At 41.7% G+C, this 19,152-nt stretch overlaps 1 protein-coding gene across 3 annotated transcripts; it reads left to right on the forward strand.

Annotated features, from left to right (window-relative positions):
• Positions 1-1,039: 1,039 nt before the first annotated feature.
• On the forward strand, positions 1,040-18,879 carry MTX3 (metaxin 3). Of its 3 annotated transcripts, none has more exons than XM_074952668.1 (9): positions 1,040-1,148; positions 2,366-2,435; positions 4,559-4,635; positions 6,595-6,687; positions 10,303-10,485; positions 10,639-10,715; positions 11,678-11,835; positions 14,549-14,637; positions 16,890-18,878. In XM_074952668.1, the coding sequence occupies exons 1-9, from the start codon at positions 1,068-1,070 to the stop codon at positions 16,998-17,000; spliced, it is 939 nt and encodes a 312-aa protein (XP_074808769.1). In that variant the 5' UTR covers positions 1,040-1,067; the 3' UTR covers positions 17,001-18,878. The 3 variants fall into 3 exon arrangements, with proteins under 3 accessions (XP_074808769.1, XP_074808768.1, XP_074808770.1); XM_074952667.1 differs by lacking the exon at positions 1,040-1,148 and adding an exon at positions 1,267-1,635 and having other exon boundaries at positions 16,890-18,879; XM_074952669.1 differs by lacking the exons at positions 1,040-1,148; positions 14,549-14,637 and adding an exon at positions 1,267-1,635 and having other exon boundaries at positions 16,890-18,879.
• The last annotated feature ends 273 nt before the right edge of the window (positions 18,880-19,152 follow it).

Consider the following 19,152-nt stretch of genomic DNA (forward strand, 5'->3'; position numbering starts at 1 on the left):
TGTTTAAGTTCTCAGCCAGTTTTGGCTTTCTGACACGCAGCTTTATTAATTATCCCTGTGATGGGCTTTCAGCTACTAGTTATTTAAATTTGACAAAATATTACTCCCAAAAAGCTGCACAGCATATTTTTTAAACATAAATAAACAAGTACTCACCTCTGGAATGTCATTTTATACTTATTGTATATGACTAGCTTTGGCAACTGTACTTTGCTAGCTAATATATAATTTTCGTCTTATAGTCCAAACAGAAACATATTTATGTGGCATATAACAACTTAAATGAGTATTCTCCCATTTCATTTCCATGGAAAGATGAGATATACTCTGTCTACCATAGTTCTGATGGAAGGACAGGGTCCTAAATTGTTTTTAAATCAGGCCCATATCTAATGTGCTCCAGTATCTCAGAAAAATGTGCAGGGATTTCTTACAGTTACTATCATGACTTATGAACTTGAATTAACTCTTGAGTTCCTCTTTCATATTAATAGTAAAGCACAACATACTGGGTGACATAGACATGTGTGTAACATTATTTAACAGAAAACAAGATACAGTACAGTGAGCAAATATTTGTGCATCTCACCAAGGAATTATTTTTAACATTTTTTCCTAACTACTGTGATACATTAAACACTTATTTGTTCAAAGTCACTTTTTTTAAATAGCAAACCACGAAGGGGAGAGGGGGAAATTAAAGGCGCCACCACGCTGGCGACCTACGGCACCACCCCTGTCTGCGGACTCATGCAGCGGGCCGCCCCAGCAGCCAGGTCTATTCGGTGGAGAGGGGGGCTCGCCTTGCTCCCTCCCCGGGGTGGGGGCGCCGCAGCTCCGGGGCGGGCGGCTGGGCGTAGGCTGTGTTGGGAGGGTGCCGGGCCGCTGTGGGCGGGCTCCGGCCGCCCAGAATTCCGCGACACGCGCTAGCGCTGCACCCCGCCCGCCGGGAGCCAGCAGCACGAGGCCCACCAGTGCCCAAGCCACCCGCGTCTCGCGGGACGGAGCACCCGCCGGAAGGCCCGAGGCGGATGCAATCGCTTCCGGGGCAAAGGGGCCGCGGCAAGATGGCGTCTCCCATGGAGCTGAACTGCTGGGGAGGAGACTGGGGGCTGCCGTCCGTGCACACGGAGTCCTTGATTGTCATGGTAACGGCCGGGGGGGGGCGACCCAATCAGCTCGCGGGAGGTGGGGCGGGGAAGTAGCTCGTGCCCGATCGGCTCGCGGACCGGGATGGCCCCGGCTGGCGCCGCGCTGGGGGGCGGTCGGGAGGCTCTGCGGCGCGGCGCCGCTGCAGCTGCTGCCGGGCGCGGAGTCCTAGTTCTCGTCTCAGTTTCGGTCTGCCTGGGGCGATGGCAAACGGCCCCAGCTCCCGTGGCGGCGCGGCCCCCGGCTAGAGCCCATCGGCCGCTGATGGGAGCTGCGGGGCGCCGCGCTGCGGTAAATCCGATCCCCGGGCTGTGGCCGTTGAAATAACTCCGGGAAGCGGTTCCCTTCCACCACGGGCCTGTGTTCGGACCTTTGTTACGGCTCATGCCGCCTGCCGGTTCCCTGATGCGGAATGGCGCGTTATTTATACCTCGCCTGGGACTCTGTGTGGGCTACAGGAAAGCGATGCTACAGCTTCCCTGGCAGGTACTATAGGCAGAGACGAGCAAAAAGCCCATTAATTGAAGTGTAGCAACATTATTGTTCACGTCTGTGTCTCGGTGATTGCTCAGTAGGGAAAATTATTTCTTTAAACCTAAATGACGGCCTGAGGAGTTTACAACCTAAAATACTAATCCTGATATCCGATCTGCTTTGGTGGACTTTTACACCATTGCAGAGCTGCCCTGAAGTCATTGAGCCTGCACAGGGGAGCTGGCGTGGTCAGGAGGTAGGGAATTGCTGCCATGTCTTTTCCCGTTTAGTCTCTAGAGCCCATAGTAATGCTTGTTCACATAATTCCAAGGTCTGTCTACAACATAGAGTTAATTTGGATACCTATATTATGTGTTTGCAGTATGGCACTGATGTCAGGACATTATTCTTAGCTCATAGTTTCCTAGAAACGTTCTGACATTTAAAAATTATTCTAGCTGACCACCACTGCCTGAAACTGCCTAAACCAACCCTTTTGCAATTAATGTAAGTACAAGTTACAGCAAGAAATTCTAACTCTTAGCACAAAAGGATTAATAATGTTAGTCATCTGTCTGTTAAAAAATACACTGAATGTGCATACAGAAGGTGAGATCGTGAACCATTGACAACATGGCTACCCAGAAGTGCTCTAGCTTAGTGATATCAATTCTTAAAAAGATCACTTTTTTTTTTTTTTTTGAAATGCTGACTAGAATTTTTAATGCAACGTTTATTGCAGGCTTATGCCAGTTTTTCTGGTGCGCCAGTGAAAGTGAATGCTATTGATAACTCATGGAGAGCTCCAAAAGGTACTTGCTTTTGTAATTTTTTTTCCTGTACACACTAGCCATTTTACAAATGAAGGCCTGAGTTTGCAAACACTTGTATGTACATGCCAAACTTTTACACATGTGAGTAATCTATTTGACGTCAGTGGGACTACTCACATTAATGAAGTTAAGCATGCATGAAAATGTGTTTTCAATATCAAGCCTGAAAATTGTATGACAGTAAAGTGCTATCCAGAGGGTATAAATAGTATGTCCTGGATCACTATGTAAATTTGATACAACTGACAATCAACAAAACACTGAAACTGACTATACCTATAGTTTTGTCAAACACACACGGTAAACAAATTGAATCAGAAAAAAATTAAAATTTTTTAATTTTTCAGCACAGTATAGCGAGAGGTTATTTGTTAAAAAAGTAGCCACAGAACTTTCAAATGGAAATTAGATTATCAAGTTACCAGTGTTCCTTTAAATTAGGTGTAACTTGGTTAGAAGATGAGTGTAAACGTCAAGAAGTATAATTTGCACCAATCTGAATGTGCAAAACCATGCTGAATTTACACAAAGGTGAATCAAAAGGACGGTGTATGAGGAAATACAACTAAGAGGTGGGTTTAAGATAATATGCTAGGGAGGCCTTTATTTTGGACCCTCCTGCTAGTTTATTTCCTTCATCATTGGCATGTAAATCGCACTCGTTTTGCACAGGCTCTGGAAACCAAATCAGTGCAAGTTAAACTAATTTGCCACCTCTACTTGTCATATGATTAGCTTGTGTATCACTTATATCCACATAGAACTTCGCCCCTTATGACTTGTAGGGCAAAATTCATCCTTGGTATATCTCTTTGATTTCTGTGAATTACATCAGGATCTAATTTAACATATTTGCTCATAAATTCTGTATTTTTTAACAAGTTAAATATAAGGAAAGAGCATTTTAAATTCAACTAATTCTCCAAAACTCTGGTTCAATAATACAGTCTTATTTACTTGTATTATGGTAGCAGCTAAAGACCCAACCAAATCTAGTCCCATTGTGGTAGGTACTGTACAAATATATAATAGACTCTGTGGGCCAGTGGTCCCCAAACATCTTAAGGTCATGCCCCCCCTTTCCTATAAATGTAATCTGTGTGCGTCCTGCTGGGAGCCGGGGCTGGAGCTGCGGCTGGGGTCATGGTCGGGAGCGTGACTGCGGCTGGCAGCAGAGCTGCAGCCGGGAGCAGAGCCGTGGCTGGGTGTGGGGCTGTGGCCAGGCCACGGTCGTGGCCAGAAGCCAAAGCTGGGGCCTCAGCTGGGGGCAGGGCTGGGGGCAGAGCCGGAGTGGAACTGGGTGGCGCTCCCTTCCCCACCTGGCTGGGGCTGTGTCCAGGGCCGAGAGCAGAGCAACAGCTGGGAGTTGGGGCCTTTGGTGGGGGCAGGTCTGGGTCTGGAGCCAGAGCAGAGCTGGGGGCAGAACAGGGCTGGGTGGCTCTTCCTCCCCGCCCTCCCAAAGGGGCTGGCCTGGGCCTTACCATGCCCCCTGGAATGTTTCTCCGCACTCCCCCACGGGGGGCACACCCCACAGTTTGGGGACCACTGCTGTAGGCTGTCCCAAAGAGTTTACAATCTTAAACCCCAATCCTGCAATCTGGTGTGTTCAGGTGGACCCTCACACCATTGTGAGGAGTCCCATTGAAGTCAATGAGGTTCCATAAGCGTGCAGGGATCTGCCTGCTCAGATCAGATTGTGACTCTAGTTTAAGGCAAGACATAACTGGGGTTTAAAACAAATGGGGGAGAAAGATGGGAGAATGGGCTAACGGACTAGTTGTGTGTACAAGTTGTAGGTTTACAGGCTGAAATTTTCAAATAGGTATCTACAGTTAGGTACCTAAAAAGTAGCCTGCTTTTCAAAAGTGCCCAGTGTATCCTATTGACTTCAGTCTGACTGTGATGTGGCCCTGTCTTTGTTTGGATTCTTTTTCGTGCTAACTATGGCCCTGATTCTGGAAACACACGCACGACTGTAATGAAGTTCTTTGTTGTGTAAAGCTAAGCAGTTGCATCAGTGTTTGTAGGATTAGGGCCCATTTCAAATTCGATTAAAAGTGTCCCATGTAAATTCTGTTGACAGTATAATTTTCACTTCTTAGGAGATGTGCCAGTGTTGATATCAGAAGACACAGTTATTACTCAGCCAGCAAAAATACTAAACTTCTTAAGAAAACAGGTAGGTCTCTAACTTGCTAAAGAGAAATGTTGGGTTTAGTTCAGTTTAATTTAATTTGCAACTTGTTTTTTTCTCTGTCATGTAACATTTCTGCCTGTGTCACAATATTTATCTGTAAATATCCATACAGATGGTTTCTAATAACATGAAGCCCGATTCTGCTACTCTTACTTGCTTAGAGTAGCACTAGATCACTTCATTGTGACTACTCATAAGTAATTGTCTCTCAAGTATGAGTAAGGGTGGCAGAGTGTGGACCATGGTTAGCTGTTTAAGCAGGACTAACTTTAACCCTTCTAAGGTTTAAATATAAAACAAACAACAAAAGCTTCATTGAGCAGGTTGACCCAGCCTGAGTTGTGTATTAAGTGTTCAAATAGCTAATCTTTCTCTAATGTTGCTGGTTTTTATAGATCACATTTTTATGTCATGTTTTTTACATAACTGGATTACTCTAACAGAAATGTTTATTTTACTTTAAAACCTCTATTATTTTTAATCTGCTGTGGGGATTTTTTGGATAGCAAAACAAAGAAAATCTGGAATTGTTTTTCGTGATGCACATTTTGGCAATGTACAGTTTTACTCTTGATGAGCTACATCTAGAATGTTAAATAATCTGCAAAGGGTGGGAGTTGGTTTGTACAGTTTTTCCATCTTTATAATGTAGGAAGAGGGCCTAAAATGGTATTGTCTCTTTTTTTTCCCCCTGCTTTGTTTTTACATTAGAAATTCAGTTCCTGTCTAGCCTGGAAGAGTCTCTGATGACTGGAAAGTTAGTGATATTATGACATCAGAAGAATTAAGAGAGTGAAAACTGAGAATTGGAGCTGGGAAAGGATTTTTAATCACACTGTTAAATATGTGTTAAACCCAAGAATTTTAAACATCAGTGACTAAGGAACCTCTTGGAGAAAAGACATCGGTTAGAGATTCAATACCTCTCTCTTTCCAATCAAGGTGTGAGAACTAACAATATGCATCCTCTAAGATATCCAAGAGGTCTTCCACAAAACTGGGAAGAAAAGCATTAACACTCCCAGTATATCTACACTTGTCTCTTTTTGACAAAACAAACGTCCAAATCTTCTTTACACAGTGTAAAGATTGAAAAAGTGGGCACAAGACCCATTTTAAAAAAAATCTGTTGCAGGTCATCTTTTAAAAGGAACAAATATGTACCTGCATAAATTTGTGTGTATCTCTCAGGCTTACATTCTTCGAGAAGTTTCTCACTTCTGCTCTAGAAACCAGAAATGGTACAGAATAGTCTATACACATATCCACTTCTCTTTTCTTTCCTTGGGCAGTGAACTACAAGGCTAAACACCAAGGGTCAGATTCTGATCTCAGCTAACTTAAATGGATTTGATTTGTTGACTTCAGTAGAAGTACTCAAATTTATGCTGGTGTAATTGAATCTAGAATTTGATCTATGGTACCTTCAGGACTCAGACAGTGTTTACATTTCTAAAAGGGTAACTTTGAAAAATAACAAATAAAAGAGTGTTTTGGTTTACTCTCTATACGTCTCCATATGTGCATGAGGCTTTACAGAAAATTGAGAGAGCTATCTACCGGAGGAGTTCAGTACAGTATTGGGACCTGAGTAATACTTTTTGCATCTGTTTCACTCTGCTGCTGCTTGGAAAGCAGTTAAAGGCAGGCTATTTTTCTGGGCCTTCCTCTCCAGTGGAGGCTGAGGATACTGGAAGCAGTAGAGAGGTTGGGCATGGAGAGGTTTAGCACAGAGGGTATGGATGATTAAAGGAAGAAAATTTCAGTAGGTATACATTTTCCATTCTTAGATTGCAGGACTTAAAATTATTTTAGTTACTTGACCTGCTTAATAACTGTTTAGCTCTACAGAAGCCACCAGTTGTGGGACTTCTTTTCTGTGTGAGAATTTTCATGTGACACTGTGTGTGTGTGTTGCATGTGTGTTTTTTAACTTGACAGAAATACAATGCTGATTATGAACTATCTGCAAAACAAGGAGCTGACACACTGGCCTACATTGCACTACTTGAAGAAAAACTGCTTCCTGCTGTGGTAAGCATCTACAAACATAGAATGATGGTGAAGATAAAATGTGATCAATAATTAAATATTGCCCAGTGTGAGACATTTCAAAGGAACTTGGTTTTCAGAGAGAGGGTGATGAACGCTTTTCAGACTGAATGGAGCAGGCTATACATTATTAGTAAATATTTGTATCTGTGAAGGTGTTAGGCAGCATGCATTGCTCCAAATGGATTCTTATGGGAGATGGTCATTGGTGTTGATTGTGTAGACGCAGCCATCACACCACAGTTGTGGCTGCAACTTGCTTCCTTTTTTAAGCCCAATTTTGACAGTACTTCTAACTGCTTCCAAAAATCTGGGGGCAAGGTATCTCTGAGACACTCTTTTTAAAATGAACTATACCTATTTTTCCTTTATTTTCTTTCTAAATGCAACGTTTTGAGAGAAACTGTGTCACAAAAGCAATTTATACTAGTGTGACATTTGGGGGATCACCCAGACCAGTAAGGGGTTCTGTCACTATCTATCCTGTAACTGTGGGGTGCCTTAATGCTGTGCTGCTATGCCTCAGATCGCTGACACCAATAGCCTGCCCATAAGCACAAGGTCTCACCCTGGCTTCTGCCAGCCTAGTTATTCACTGGATGTGACACCAGTGGCCCTTCCAGTCCTGAGTGTCCTAAATCCGTTCTCTCCAAGTTCTTAAGTACCAGACCGTTCCCCTCTGGTTCATTGCTCTTGAAGACATGAACCAGGGCAGGCAGTGACAGAACCCCTTACTGGTGTGCGTGGTTCCCCAATGTGTCAAATAGAAATTTCAGATGTGTTTTATTTAGTACTCCTGACTATTTTTGATAATGTCAGGGGCATAACTGTGGAGTTCTTTTTAATGAATTTTTGGAACTTCTCAAGGTATGCTGGTATAAAGATGTCCTGACAGAGTCTGTAAATGCCCTCAGTTGAACTGCCCAAGTTTAAGAGAACTTACACATGTGCCTCTTGAGATTTGATTTAAAGACTGTTTTGACATATATTCTATTAAATAACCTGTGTTCCCTGAACATCACATCTAGTATTGTAATAAAATATCTTTGTATCAGAAAGCAAAATAACTATCCTTAGCAAGCTTTCATGCGATATAGATTTTTTTTTCCCCCTAAAGACATCTAGGGAATTCTCAGATGAAAACTACTTTAAGATACCCATTTAGAGCCTGAACTGTATCAGATGTATTTAAACATGAGTCTTGTACTTGTTTAAAAATGTAAAAGCCTACACATTCAAAGTTAAGGTTCTCTAACAACCTTTACCCTGACACTCTTCATATACATGTTTTAACAGTCCACCAGTAGCCTCCATACCTCAATCACATCTAACATAGGCCACAAGCCCACACCAACATACTGTGAATTACAGTAAAGATGTAGAACTCTGTAGCTGCTTGCATTACCTCTATATTGGAGTTGTATGACTTTGGCTCCAGTTTATACATGAAACCATTACCTACCATGCTACAGGTCTACCAAATTTCCCATACTGGTGCTGATTCTAACCTAGCCTCCTCACCTTCATCTACTTCCTGAGAGCAATAAACACCAATATCTCCCTCATCCCACTTAGTTTTATAACTGTCTCAAACCCATCCCCTCATTTTGTTCCTCATTATAAGAACGGCCATACTGGGTCAGACCAAAGGTCCATCAAGCCCAGTATCCTGTCCTCTGACAGTGGCCAATGGCAGGTGCCCCAAAGGGAATGAACAGACAGGTTATCATCAAGTGATCCATGCCCTGTCACCCAATCCCAGCTTTTGGCAAACAGAGGCTAGGGGCACCATTCCTGCCCATCCTGACTAATAGCCATTGATGGACCTATCTTCCATGAATCTATCTAGCTCCCTTTTGAACCTCATTATAGTATTGGCCTTCTCAACACCCTCTGGCAAGGAGTTCCAGAGTTTGAGTGTGCTTTGCATGAAAAAATACTTTCTTGTGTTTGTTTTAAACCTGCTACCTATTAATTTCATTTGGTGGCCCCTTGTTCTTGTATTATGAGAAGGAATAAATAACACTTCCTTATTTACTTTCTCTATACCACTCATGATTTTATAGACCCCTATCATATCCCCCCTTAGTCGCCTCTTCTCCAAGCTGAAAAGTCCCAGTCTTATTAATCTCTCCTCATACAGAAGCCATTCTATACCCCTAATCGTTTTTGTTGCCCTTTTCTGAACCTTTTCCAATTCCAATACACCTCTACCCCGATATAATGCAGTCCTCAGGAGCCAAAAAATCTAACCGCGTTATGTTGAACTTGCTATGGAGGGCCGGGTAGGGAAGGCTGTGCCTCCCCAAACAGCCTGGCCCCGCCCCGTATCCAACCCCCACCTACTTCCTGACCCCTCAGAACCCCCAACCCCCCTGTCCCCTGACCGCCCCCCCCCCTTCTCCCCCGAGATCCTCTGCCCCTTATCCAACCCCCTGGCCCCGGCACGGCCCTCTTAACACGCCGCTCTGAGCAGCATGTCAGAGCCAGACACACTGCCACCATAGGCGCCAACTCCGGGGCTGGAGCACCCACGGAGAAAAATTGGTGGGTGCAGAGCACCCACCAGCAGTTCCCCACCCCCACCCCAGCTCCGCCTCAGCCTCCTCCCCTGAGCGCGCTGCTGCCATTCTGCTTCTCCCCCCTCCCTCCCAGGCTTGCGCAAGCCTGGGAGGGAGTGGGGAGGAGGGGAAATGCTTTACCACATTATATCCGAATTCGTGTTATATCGGATCGCATTATATCAGGTTGTAGGTGTATATCTTCTTTGAGATGGGGCGACCGCATCTGCACGCAGTATTCAAGGTGTGGGCGTACCATGGATTTATATAGAGGCAATACGATATTTTCGGTCTTATTATCTATCCCTTTCTTGATGATTCCCAACATTCTGTTTGCTTTTTTGACTGCTGCTGCACATTGAGTGGATTATTTCAGAGAACTATCCACAATGACTCCAAGATCTTTCTTGAGTGATAACAGCTAATTTAGACCCCATTATTGTATGTGTATAGTTAGGATTATGTTTTCCAATGAGCATTACTTTGCATTTATCAACATTAAATTTCATCTGCCATTTTGTTGCCCAGTTACCCGGTTTTGTGAGATCCCCTTGTAGCTCTTCGCAGTCTGTCTGGGACTTAACTATTTTGAGTAGTTTTGTATCATCTGCAAATTTTGCTACCTCACTGTTTACCTCTTTTTCCAAATCGTTTATGAATGTTAAATATTGAAGGATATAGTGTGTGATAAGAAAAGTTTATATCACTATGACATTGACACTGCACCATAAGATGAGTGAATGATCTATAGGATCAGTCGTCGATTTATTTAGAACCTTTGCTTTGAATGTTATGCATTATCTACAATGTCCTAATGTCTTAATTTAATAGGAGCATAGTTACAGCCTTAAACTGCATCTTAATGCCTTGTGTGTGGGAATATAATTTAGTAAGGCGCCTGCTTGCTTTTTTTAATGCTATAATTCCTATTATTTGTGTAACAGAGAACCTTACACAGTCTTTATAAAGAGAAGCATAATGTTTTCATTAAAATTCCTATTAACTCTTGTTCATGTTCTTTACTGTGTTGATACAGCTGCACACATTCTGGGTCGAGGCTGAAAATTACTGTACTGTGACAAAGCCGTGGTTTGCTTCAAGGATTCCATTTCCATTGAATTTGTATCTACCTGGGAAGATGTCCAGGGAAGCACTTAACAGGATCCTGCTGATGAGGGGAGAGCCTCCACTATACAGTTTGAGTGAAGTAGAAGCACAGGTATGCTTTGCTTTATGAGTAACTTAGGTCACAAATTGGTACTGACAAGGGGAAGAACTGAAATGGAGACTTATGTTGTGTAACGATAAATGCTGTTCTGCATACTAGTCTTCCCACTTTTTATTGCTCTTAGGTCAATTTTTCTCTTGTTAGATATACAGAGATGCCAAGGAGTGCCTAAATCTTCTATCAAACAGATTGGGAACATCTCAGTTTTTCTTTGGAAATATGTGAGTGTAAACCTTTTTATGATTGATAGTCATCTCACATAGTGCATGCTCTAACATTATTGATTAATTGCAAGAATGTCTCATGCTGCTCCAAAATAGATTCAGGTTTAACATTTATCTTTGGAGGTAAGATCTGAAGAGAAATGTATATGTTATAAACAACATAGTACTTTAGTGTCAGTCTGTTCAGACAGAGGTCTTGGTGAACCAAAGGTTATAATTTTTCACTAAAACCTTCAGTGCTTTCTCCACTCATTTATATGTCTTTTGCTGGTGATGGCCATTGCTTGAACAAAATAATTAAAACCAGGCCCATCCACTTTAAGGGTAGCAAACTCCCAATTTTGGCCACATCATGCTGCCTCAATCCCCAAGTGTGGAAGGCCCTAAATACAGTAGACCCACAGGAGGTCTACTGTGCAGGTGGATATCCCATGTGTGCTAGCTCAGCAGCTCTCTCCAAAGTAGTTCTGGGGGATTTGGAAGCATGAAAAGGGAAGGGCAGAGGTGTGTTGGTTATCTAAATCGATGCAGTGATCCCCCCACACTTGGTCAACTGCTGCCTATTTCTAGTTACGGGCTGTAGTGCTGGATGTACTAGTGCTTTGTGGCCTGTGAGCAGATTCTGTTTCCCTGCCTAAAGTTTGTTTACTTGGTCTCTGCACAGGAGACTAGACTGTTCCAGAGGTGGTGCAAGAAATGGTTTGTATTGTGACTTGAACGCCTACCATATATGGAAGCAGGGCTGAATTTTAAATCTGAAATTATGCTGCTTGAGCTTGTAAGGCCCTCTCAAATTCAGAAGCTCTAAAGTCAGTAGAAGTCCACTCAGCTGATGGTGTGATGGAGTCCCAGAATAATTGGTTAAATTGTGCTTTGCATTTTTTTTGGTGTGCGCTCAGAAAGTGGTTTATGGAGTACTGCACTGTTAATGTTTTGTCTGTTTTTTTTATTCTCGATAGGCCTACAACCTTAGATGCCTTTGTATTTGGTTTTCTTGCACCTCTTTATAAAGTGCGCTTCCCTAGAGTCCAATTACAAGAGCACTTGAAACAGCTTTCCAACCTGTGTCGCTTCTGTGATGACATCCTGAGTGGCTACTTTAGACTTAATGTTACAGGTAAGCCATGTTTGTTTTTCTTTTTCAACATGGATACTATATTCAAAAGAAGGATGCCTCTTTCCATTGGATGCCAAATTGAAACTGTATTAGTCAGTTACAAAGCTACAACTTTGGCCTATGGCTTTTCATGTTGAGGTTGTGGAGAAGAAATTAAGTCATGATCAGTTCTCAAGTTGTATAGTAGGATAAAGTAATGCTTGAACAGTGGAGTGACAACAGCACTTGTTTAACATTTTAAAGTAGCTTCTCCTGCCCCGTATCGTATATTATTTGGAAATGGGAACAAATGTAGATTTGTTCTTCTGATATATGAAACTGAGAAACTTGATTGTTCCTCTTCATCTTTGTTCCCTCAGCCTAAACAGACATCTCCTTTTGGGTTAAGAGGATAACTTAAGTTTATATGGCTAAATTTAGTGGTCCTTAAATTGCGCAGGTCTCCCACTGAAATCAGGGGGAGGTTTTGCTCAATAAAGTATGACAGCACTTGGTCCTTATTTACCAATTTTTCCTCCTGTATTTAGAATCTGTCCCTTCACAGTCAGATTCCTGTTCCTTTTCTAGAAAACAACCTACCAGTGTAAGCCACACCGAGACCTGTAGTGTGGGTCTTTATCCCTCCTCTAGTGACTAGATGGTGTAAGAGGTTTGAGTTTGCTACTGCTTCCCAGCCAATGGATCTGGTCCTTTAACTCAAGCAGTAAAGTTTCATACTTTTAGATCCAGAGATCCCAGGTTCAGTCCTGCAGATGACACAACCTGAGGCATCAGTGCACCAGCATTTCATGTTAAGATGTAGATATAAGCACAGTACTGACAAAAACTCAAAAAGCCAGACTGATATTAACTCTTCTGATTTGCCCGCTGATAGCGTGTGTGTGTGTGTGTTGTGGGAGAGGTTTCCCTTTCTTTGGAAGGCCGAGGGAAGGGATAGAAGGCATGGAATATATCTGGGAAGGAAACAGGTACTCTTGCATTACAGTAGGTAAAGGGTTACTAATGTCAGTTGCACAAGAATAACCTGTCTAGTCAGTCTAGAAATCCTACATAAAATATCTAATGACTTGCCAAAATCAAATGGCTGTGGAATGGGGAAAGGAGAAGAGGTGAGTGCATAACTTCTTAATCACTTTGGACAAGTTAAGATTACCATTGCATTTTGAAGGCTAAGGGCTTGTCTACACCAGAGGTTCTCAACCTTTTTCTTTCTGAGCCCTCCCTCCCCCCTTTCCCCCCCAACATGCTATAAAAACTCCATGGCCCACCTGTGCCGCAATAACTAGTTTTCTGCATATAAAAGCCAGGGCCAGCATTAGGGGGTAGCAATTGCCTGGGGCCCCACACCACAGGGGCTCCACCGAAGGTACATTGCTCAAGCTTCGGCTTAAGCCCTGGCTGGTGGGACTCAGGGCCCTGGGCTTCAGCCCCCTGCAGTCGGGCTTCGGCTTTCTACCCTGGGCCCCAGCGAGTCTAATACTGGCCCTGCTTGGTGCCCCCCCTGAAACCTGCTCTTGGTCCCCCAGGGGTCCCCGTACCCATGATTGAGAACCAGTGGTCTATACTACTGCTTAAGTTGATGTAAATTACGTCACTCAGGAGTGTGAAAAAACTGCTCCCCTGAGTGACGTAACGTACATCGACTTAAGCGGTGTTTACAACGCACTATGTTGGCGGGAGATGCTCTCTTACTGGCATAGCTTCCTCCTCTTGTTGAGTTGAGTAAATACGTTGATGGGACAGTGCTCTCCTGTTGACGTAATGAATCTTCACTAGACATGCGATGCAGCAGTGCCGATTTAGCATGGTAGTGAAGACAAGCCCTAAGTATTTGATTATTGCAGATTTTGCTTATGGCTTTAACTTTGCTGTCAAACCTCTGTGCAAATGGCCCTTCTGTCTTCTTTATGGCTAGATGGAGTGGGGAGAAGAATCACAATTTTTTTGAGTGGGGTGGGGGGGGATGGATCCTGAAACTTTCTTTTGTTGTTGCAACATGAGGGCATGGTTTTTAAAGGGTTGAGAACCACTTAATTCTTCCCTTTAAAGCATGTCAGGATTAGCAGGATGTACCTATATCTACACAGAAGTTCGGGTTCAGGATTTCAGTTTGGAAGCAAAAGGCTACAACATTGTCTGCAATACAAAGTGTTTCTTTATTAAAGACCTGTTCAGTGTTCCCTCTAATTTTTGACAGGCTGTGTGCACAAAAAATTTCTTCTGTGCAAATTTTTGAAGCAGAGTTCAGATTTGTGCACTATGAGGCAAATGCGCCCAAGCGAGTAAAATGCTTATACATTTAAAAGTTTTAATTTGCAGTTTGTGATGATAATAGTTTTACACCATGTTATTTTATAAATGTCATTTTTAAATACTTAGAAAAAGGAAATTTAACCTCCTTTCCCTTTCCTCCCCTTGCCAGCTAGTAGAATCTGGCTGTGTTGATAGATGGCGGGCGAACAATGTCAAAAGTCACCTGTAAATGATATTTCGGCCTGGCTCCGATGTAGTATTTCATTTTTTGTGCGCGCGGTGTTTCGCTCTGTGCGCGGGATTTAGGACCTGTGTGCGTGCGCACAGCTTGGAGGGAACAGTGGACCTGTTCATAGGGGTGAAAACTGCATGATCTTTCTGTCCAAAAAAGCTTTGCAAAAGACTTGTGAAGCTCTTCTAAATTTCTTTCCATCTTCATCTTTCTGCTTTGATGCTTTAGGCGTCTCTCCGTCTGGACAGGATACCGTAGATGCAAATCTACAGAAACTCACACAGCTTGTAAATAAGGAATCCAACTTGATTGAAAAGGTTATTTTTCTTCAGTCTTTATTTTCCATTAGTTCTTGTGACTTCATTGTTGTTCCCAGCTATTCTTGCATATTGGGGCCTGGTCTACGCTACAGAGTTATGTCAATGTAAGGTAGCTTATGTTAAGCTAACTCTGTAAGCATCTATACTAAAATGTAGCTCCCACCAATGTAACTCACCCACTATACCGACTTACGAACTCCACCTCTGCGACAGGTGTAGCGCTTAAATCGATGTAGTTAGGTCAACACAGTGTCAGTGCAGACACTGCATTGCATATATCGACTGTTGCTGCCTTTCAGCAGCTGTCCCACAATTTCCCACACTCACAGTTAAAGTAGTGTAAGTGCTCCAAGTGAGGATGCACACCGCTGACACAAGGAGCGTAGTGTGGATGTGTAAAACCAATTCTATTACTGTGGTGGCTGTATGTCGATGTAAATTAGGTTGACTTAATTTTGTAGTGTAAACTTGCCCTAAATAATCATTGTAACTTTACAATGCAAATTTTTTCTTTCCTTGTTTCTTTGCTAAGGAGTTAATTTACATAGAAAAACACGAACATAATGTCATAATTCAAAATAAACCAGTAACAAATTCTTCTGCTTCCTGAAGTAACTGTTTCATTGTTTTCAAAGCAGTACTGTTGACAAAGGAAATACAGTGTGCTCAAATGTTGAAGTATAACACAACATATTAATAGGAGTATGTATTATTTGTGTTGCAGTAGCACCTGCAAGCCACATTTCTGGATCAAGGCCCCATTGTGCTAGTCACTGTACATACATGTAAAATACACAATCCCTGCCTCAAATCTTGTCCTCTTCCAAAGGCTTATGTCAGCAGTTTTCTTTTGAATAAATGCTGGTAACTAGCAGAATTTGGTTAACCATGTCCCTATGAATAATCCAGACTTCTCCCTAAATAAGGAATTGGTAATGAGAGAGGCAGTTTTTCACTCTTAGGCCTGCAGTTCAGATAATCCATCGGAATTAGAGACCAAAAGTCCTTCCCATGTAACTGTTCAGGGCCTTGTGTGAATTGTCTTAGCAATCTAGAGATGTCCACATCATCAGATCTGCTGCAGTCTGACACTACCCCTTTTGTTATGGTTTCTGTTCTCACCACTTAAATCGGCAACTGACAAAGTTTTTTCATGGTGTCCCCTAAGATGTGGAACTTGCTCTGGACATCCATTTAAGCCCTTTCCTTTCTGTTCGAAGACTGGTTTGAAGACCAAAGAGTCTTCTGTGTAACTACTTGTCATCCCCTGTCTAGAAACATTCCTTCTTTCCCCTACTCACTCTGTATTTTTAATTCTACATTTGTTCCTTCTAATGCTTGTTGGGTTTTTTGTTTTTTTTTAGTTAATGGGTCAGTCAGAAGTTCCCAGGTCTGTCCTGTACTTGGTAAAGGGCGCTTGTTTCCATGGCTGTCTGTCAGAACCTTTCATAAGCACTAAATTACTGGGGAAAATATTTGAGGACACTAAGCATATTAATTCACTAAAAGATGCCATCCAGATGTGACTAAAAATAACATTCAGAGAAAAATGTCAATGTATAAAATGGTTTGTTCATGAATAATGTGGAGCGTTTCCTGCATTAGGTAGTGATTGTAGCATATTTGCTGAACTTTATGCACTGTTCTATGTGGAGTGTTTCAAATTCCATTTATTTCTTCTGGGAAGTTAAAATCCTTTTATTCAGAAATTGCTTTTAACATGTCTTTGAAAAGATCTTATCATGCTCTTTTAGCAATATATGTTATAAATCATTAGCTAACTGAAATTCCCCCTACTCCTCTGCAGCACTTCTGAAATTAAAGGCTACACTTCTCAAAGGTGCTGAATGCTGCTTCAGGTGCTGAGCAGGTTAATGCGCCAGTTGAATTTGGCAGCTTTATGACTTTTGATCCAACAGAATTTGGCTGTCATAAAACTGATACTTAGGCTTCCTTGGAGAAGGTGAGCCACAGCAGTCCTTCGATGCTCCCAGTTAGATGATTCAAGGAAGAGCCACATAACTGTCCCACCTCTTATGTGCCATGGTATAAATAGCCATCTAAGCACAAGCAGGAGTTTAGGGATGAGAGAGGAACCAAAGCATCCTTTATGACCAGGGCTGAGAGCAGAAATAGCAGGGTGAGACCACTCACACAAACATTCATGACTGGAACCCAATATGCAGGCTCTTGGCATGCGTCTGTGTTCTTCTGTACACCAAATTCAGCTTCCATTTTGTTTCCTGCAGATGGACGATAACCTTCGTAAGAGTCCTCAACATCCCCCTCGGAAGCTGACAACACTCAAACTTAGTGCAACAGGAGATGAAAGCAGTTCATTGAATCGCTTGTCGCCCTGACAGCCTGTGTTGCCATGTATGTGTGTGTGCCTTCAAGTAATCTGAACTTCACAGTAATTCTTTACATAAATGTGGTCTGACAAGGGGATGAATCACCTAATATGGTATAAAACATCCCATGCTGTCTGTCCCTATAGGAAAATGTATAGTCTAGTGAACTAACACTAAGTTGAGGATAGAGTGAATCCTTAAACAATGTACTGTATGAAATTGCCTTAACTTCTGGAGATTTCTGCCTTTTAGGCTAGCACATTTGTTGACTAAGATTTCATTTTACTTTTAAGATTTTTGGTTTTACTGTAACCATGTTATAGCTTGATCAGGTTGCTATACACTAGTGTAGCTACTTAATCACCACTTCTTGCATTTTTCTAGATTTTAGCAGACTACCAAATTCAGTTCTAAAATGGGAAAGCAATGAAAGATTATCTTTGATGGCAGACAAGAACTGAATAGCAATGAGGGATGCTGGCCATTTGTTAATGTGCTTTCACAAATAATGTATTGTGTATGTCTTATATTTTAAGAGTATGTATTTTTTAAAAGTCACATTGCACTGCTAGGAGGCACAGTGACCAAATGTACTAAACATCACCTCTGAACCTTTATTGAGATCTGGCCTCAGTCAAACAAGTTTCATCAGCCTGCTGGATAGCCATGCTACAAAATCATAGCACAAACTATAATATAGAAAGATTGCCAGTGTTGGTTCAACAAAGGCAAAAGACCAGACTAGCTGGTCTGGACTGAAGTGCATTGGTTAGGGTTGTGAGAAGAGGCTTGCACAGGCCTTCCTACTTTATACTGCTGGCCAGTCTCTAACCAGTCATCAGTGTCTCGCTTTTATAAGCACTATCATTCACCCAAAAACTAAAACAAAAGCCATCTAATCTTATTCCTTGATCATCAAGTCCTTGAGAGTGTCACACTGCAAATTCTTCATTGAATTGTTAAAGGAGATGCACATGGAATTATGTTTCCTCTTAGCAGCACTGTCAGTTCTAGAAATCCAAATAATTCTGATTGGTATGTTGGTATAATTGGTATGTTGACAGATGCTTTATTAATGATATCATCAGATTACTAAAGATGCTCGGCCAAAATGGGAGCTGCTTTTTGTCAAGTGTTAATTCAAGATTTCATCTTAGAGAGCGATGATGCAGATGAGTATATGTGCAAGATTACTACTAACTTTATTTGACAAGTCAAACTAAGAAGTCTCTTGACATTTTTTCTCTCAACTTTTCCAATGTTCAGTATATGTAGATAAACTATTTATACAGACAAGACTGTGGATTGTGTAAATACTGTACTTTATCAGCAAGGAATGTAATCTTAACTTTAATATATCTTGTTATTTATAATAAAATGTGTCTCCAGTGGACACATGGAAATAAACTTTGTTACATGCTACTTCTAGAATGTTTTAGCAATTTGAGACATACTGAAACCGCACACAATAATTGAATAAAATAACTTTCATGTACATCCCTAGGGTTGTCAAATGTTTTGAAAATTTTTACTGTCTGCATCTTGACGGGATTTAGAATGAGATCATGTTGCATAATTTCTCCAAAGTTCTTTCATAATCTAACAAACATGTAATTGTGAAGAAAAGTATAACTTAGTAAGTCTGTTTTGTGAATATGTATGTTTGCCCTTTAAAACCGTATTTTGTAAAATAGTTGAACTCTTGCTTTGAGATTAAAGGGGTTTTTGAAGCACTTATCCAGAACTAAAAGTTTGTGTTAGAGGCAAAATTTCCTATGGAAGCGTTTGCATATGATCTAAGAGACACTGCTACAGAGTAATGAAAGGGAAGCTTAGTTTGCAGTTGGTAGAATAAAAGAGATCACGATAGGTGGATTTGTGTATTACATTTGTTTACATTTAAATTATAAACTTTTGAATAATTTAGTTTTTTTATATTAAATATATATATATATATAATCAAGACTCCTCCAATCTGATTAAATCTGAGTACTGTTTGTTGTTGGAACCCCTTTGGTCAGACTGGAATCAAGCCCCATTTAGTCTTAATTTACCAATTAGTTAATATTAATATTAAGGGTTTTTATTTAGTGACTACTCATTCCAGTCAGTGGCCAATCGTTGTTAAATTTTTTGTGCAGACCAATATTTAAGCAATGTA

This window comes from Natator depressus, chromosome 5 (assembly GCF_965152275.1).
Source record: "Natator depressus isolate rNatDep1 chromosome 5, rNatDep2.hap1, whole genome shotgun sequence".
In the NCBI taxonomy this organism is placed as follows: domain Eukaryota; kingdom Metazoa; phylum Chordata; order Testudines; family Cheloniidae; genus Natator; species Natator depressus.

Excerpts from the sequence above, each read along its gene's own strand:
- MTX3 (XM_074952667.1), top strand. The coding sequence starts at position 1,534 with ATGCCGCCTGCCGGTTCCCTGATGCGGAATGGCGCGTTATTTATACCT. Across the intron at positions 2,436-4,558 it reads CTCATGGAGAGCTCCAAAAG|GAGATGTGCCAGTGTTGATA; the intron begins GTACTTGCTTTT and ends TTCACTTCTTAG. Across the intron at positions 10,486-10,638 it reads TGAGTGAAGTAGAAGCACAG|ATATACAGAGATGCCAAGGA; the intron begins GTATGCTTTGCT and ends TTCTCTTGTTAG.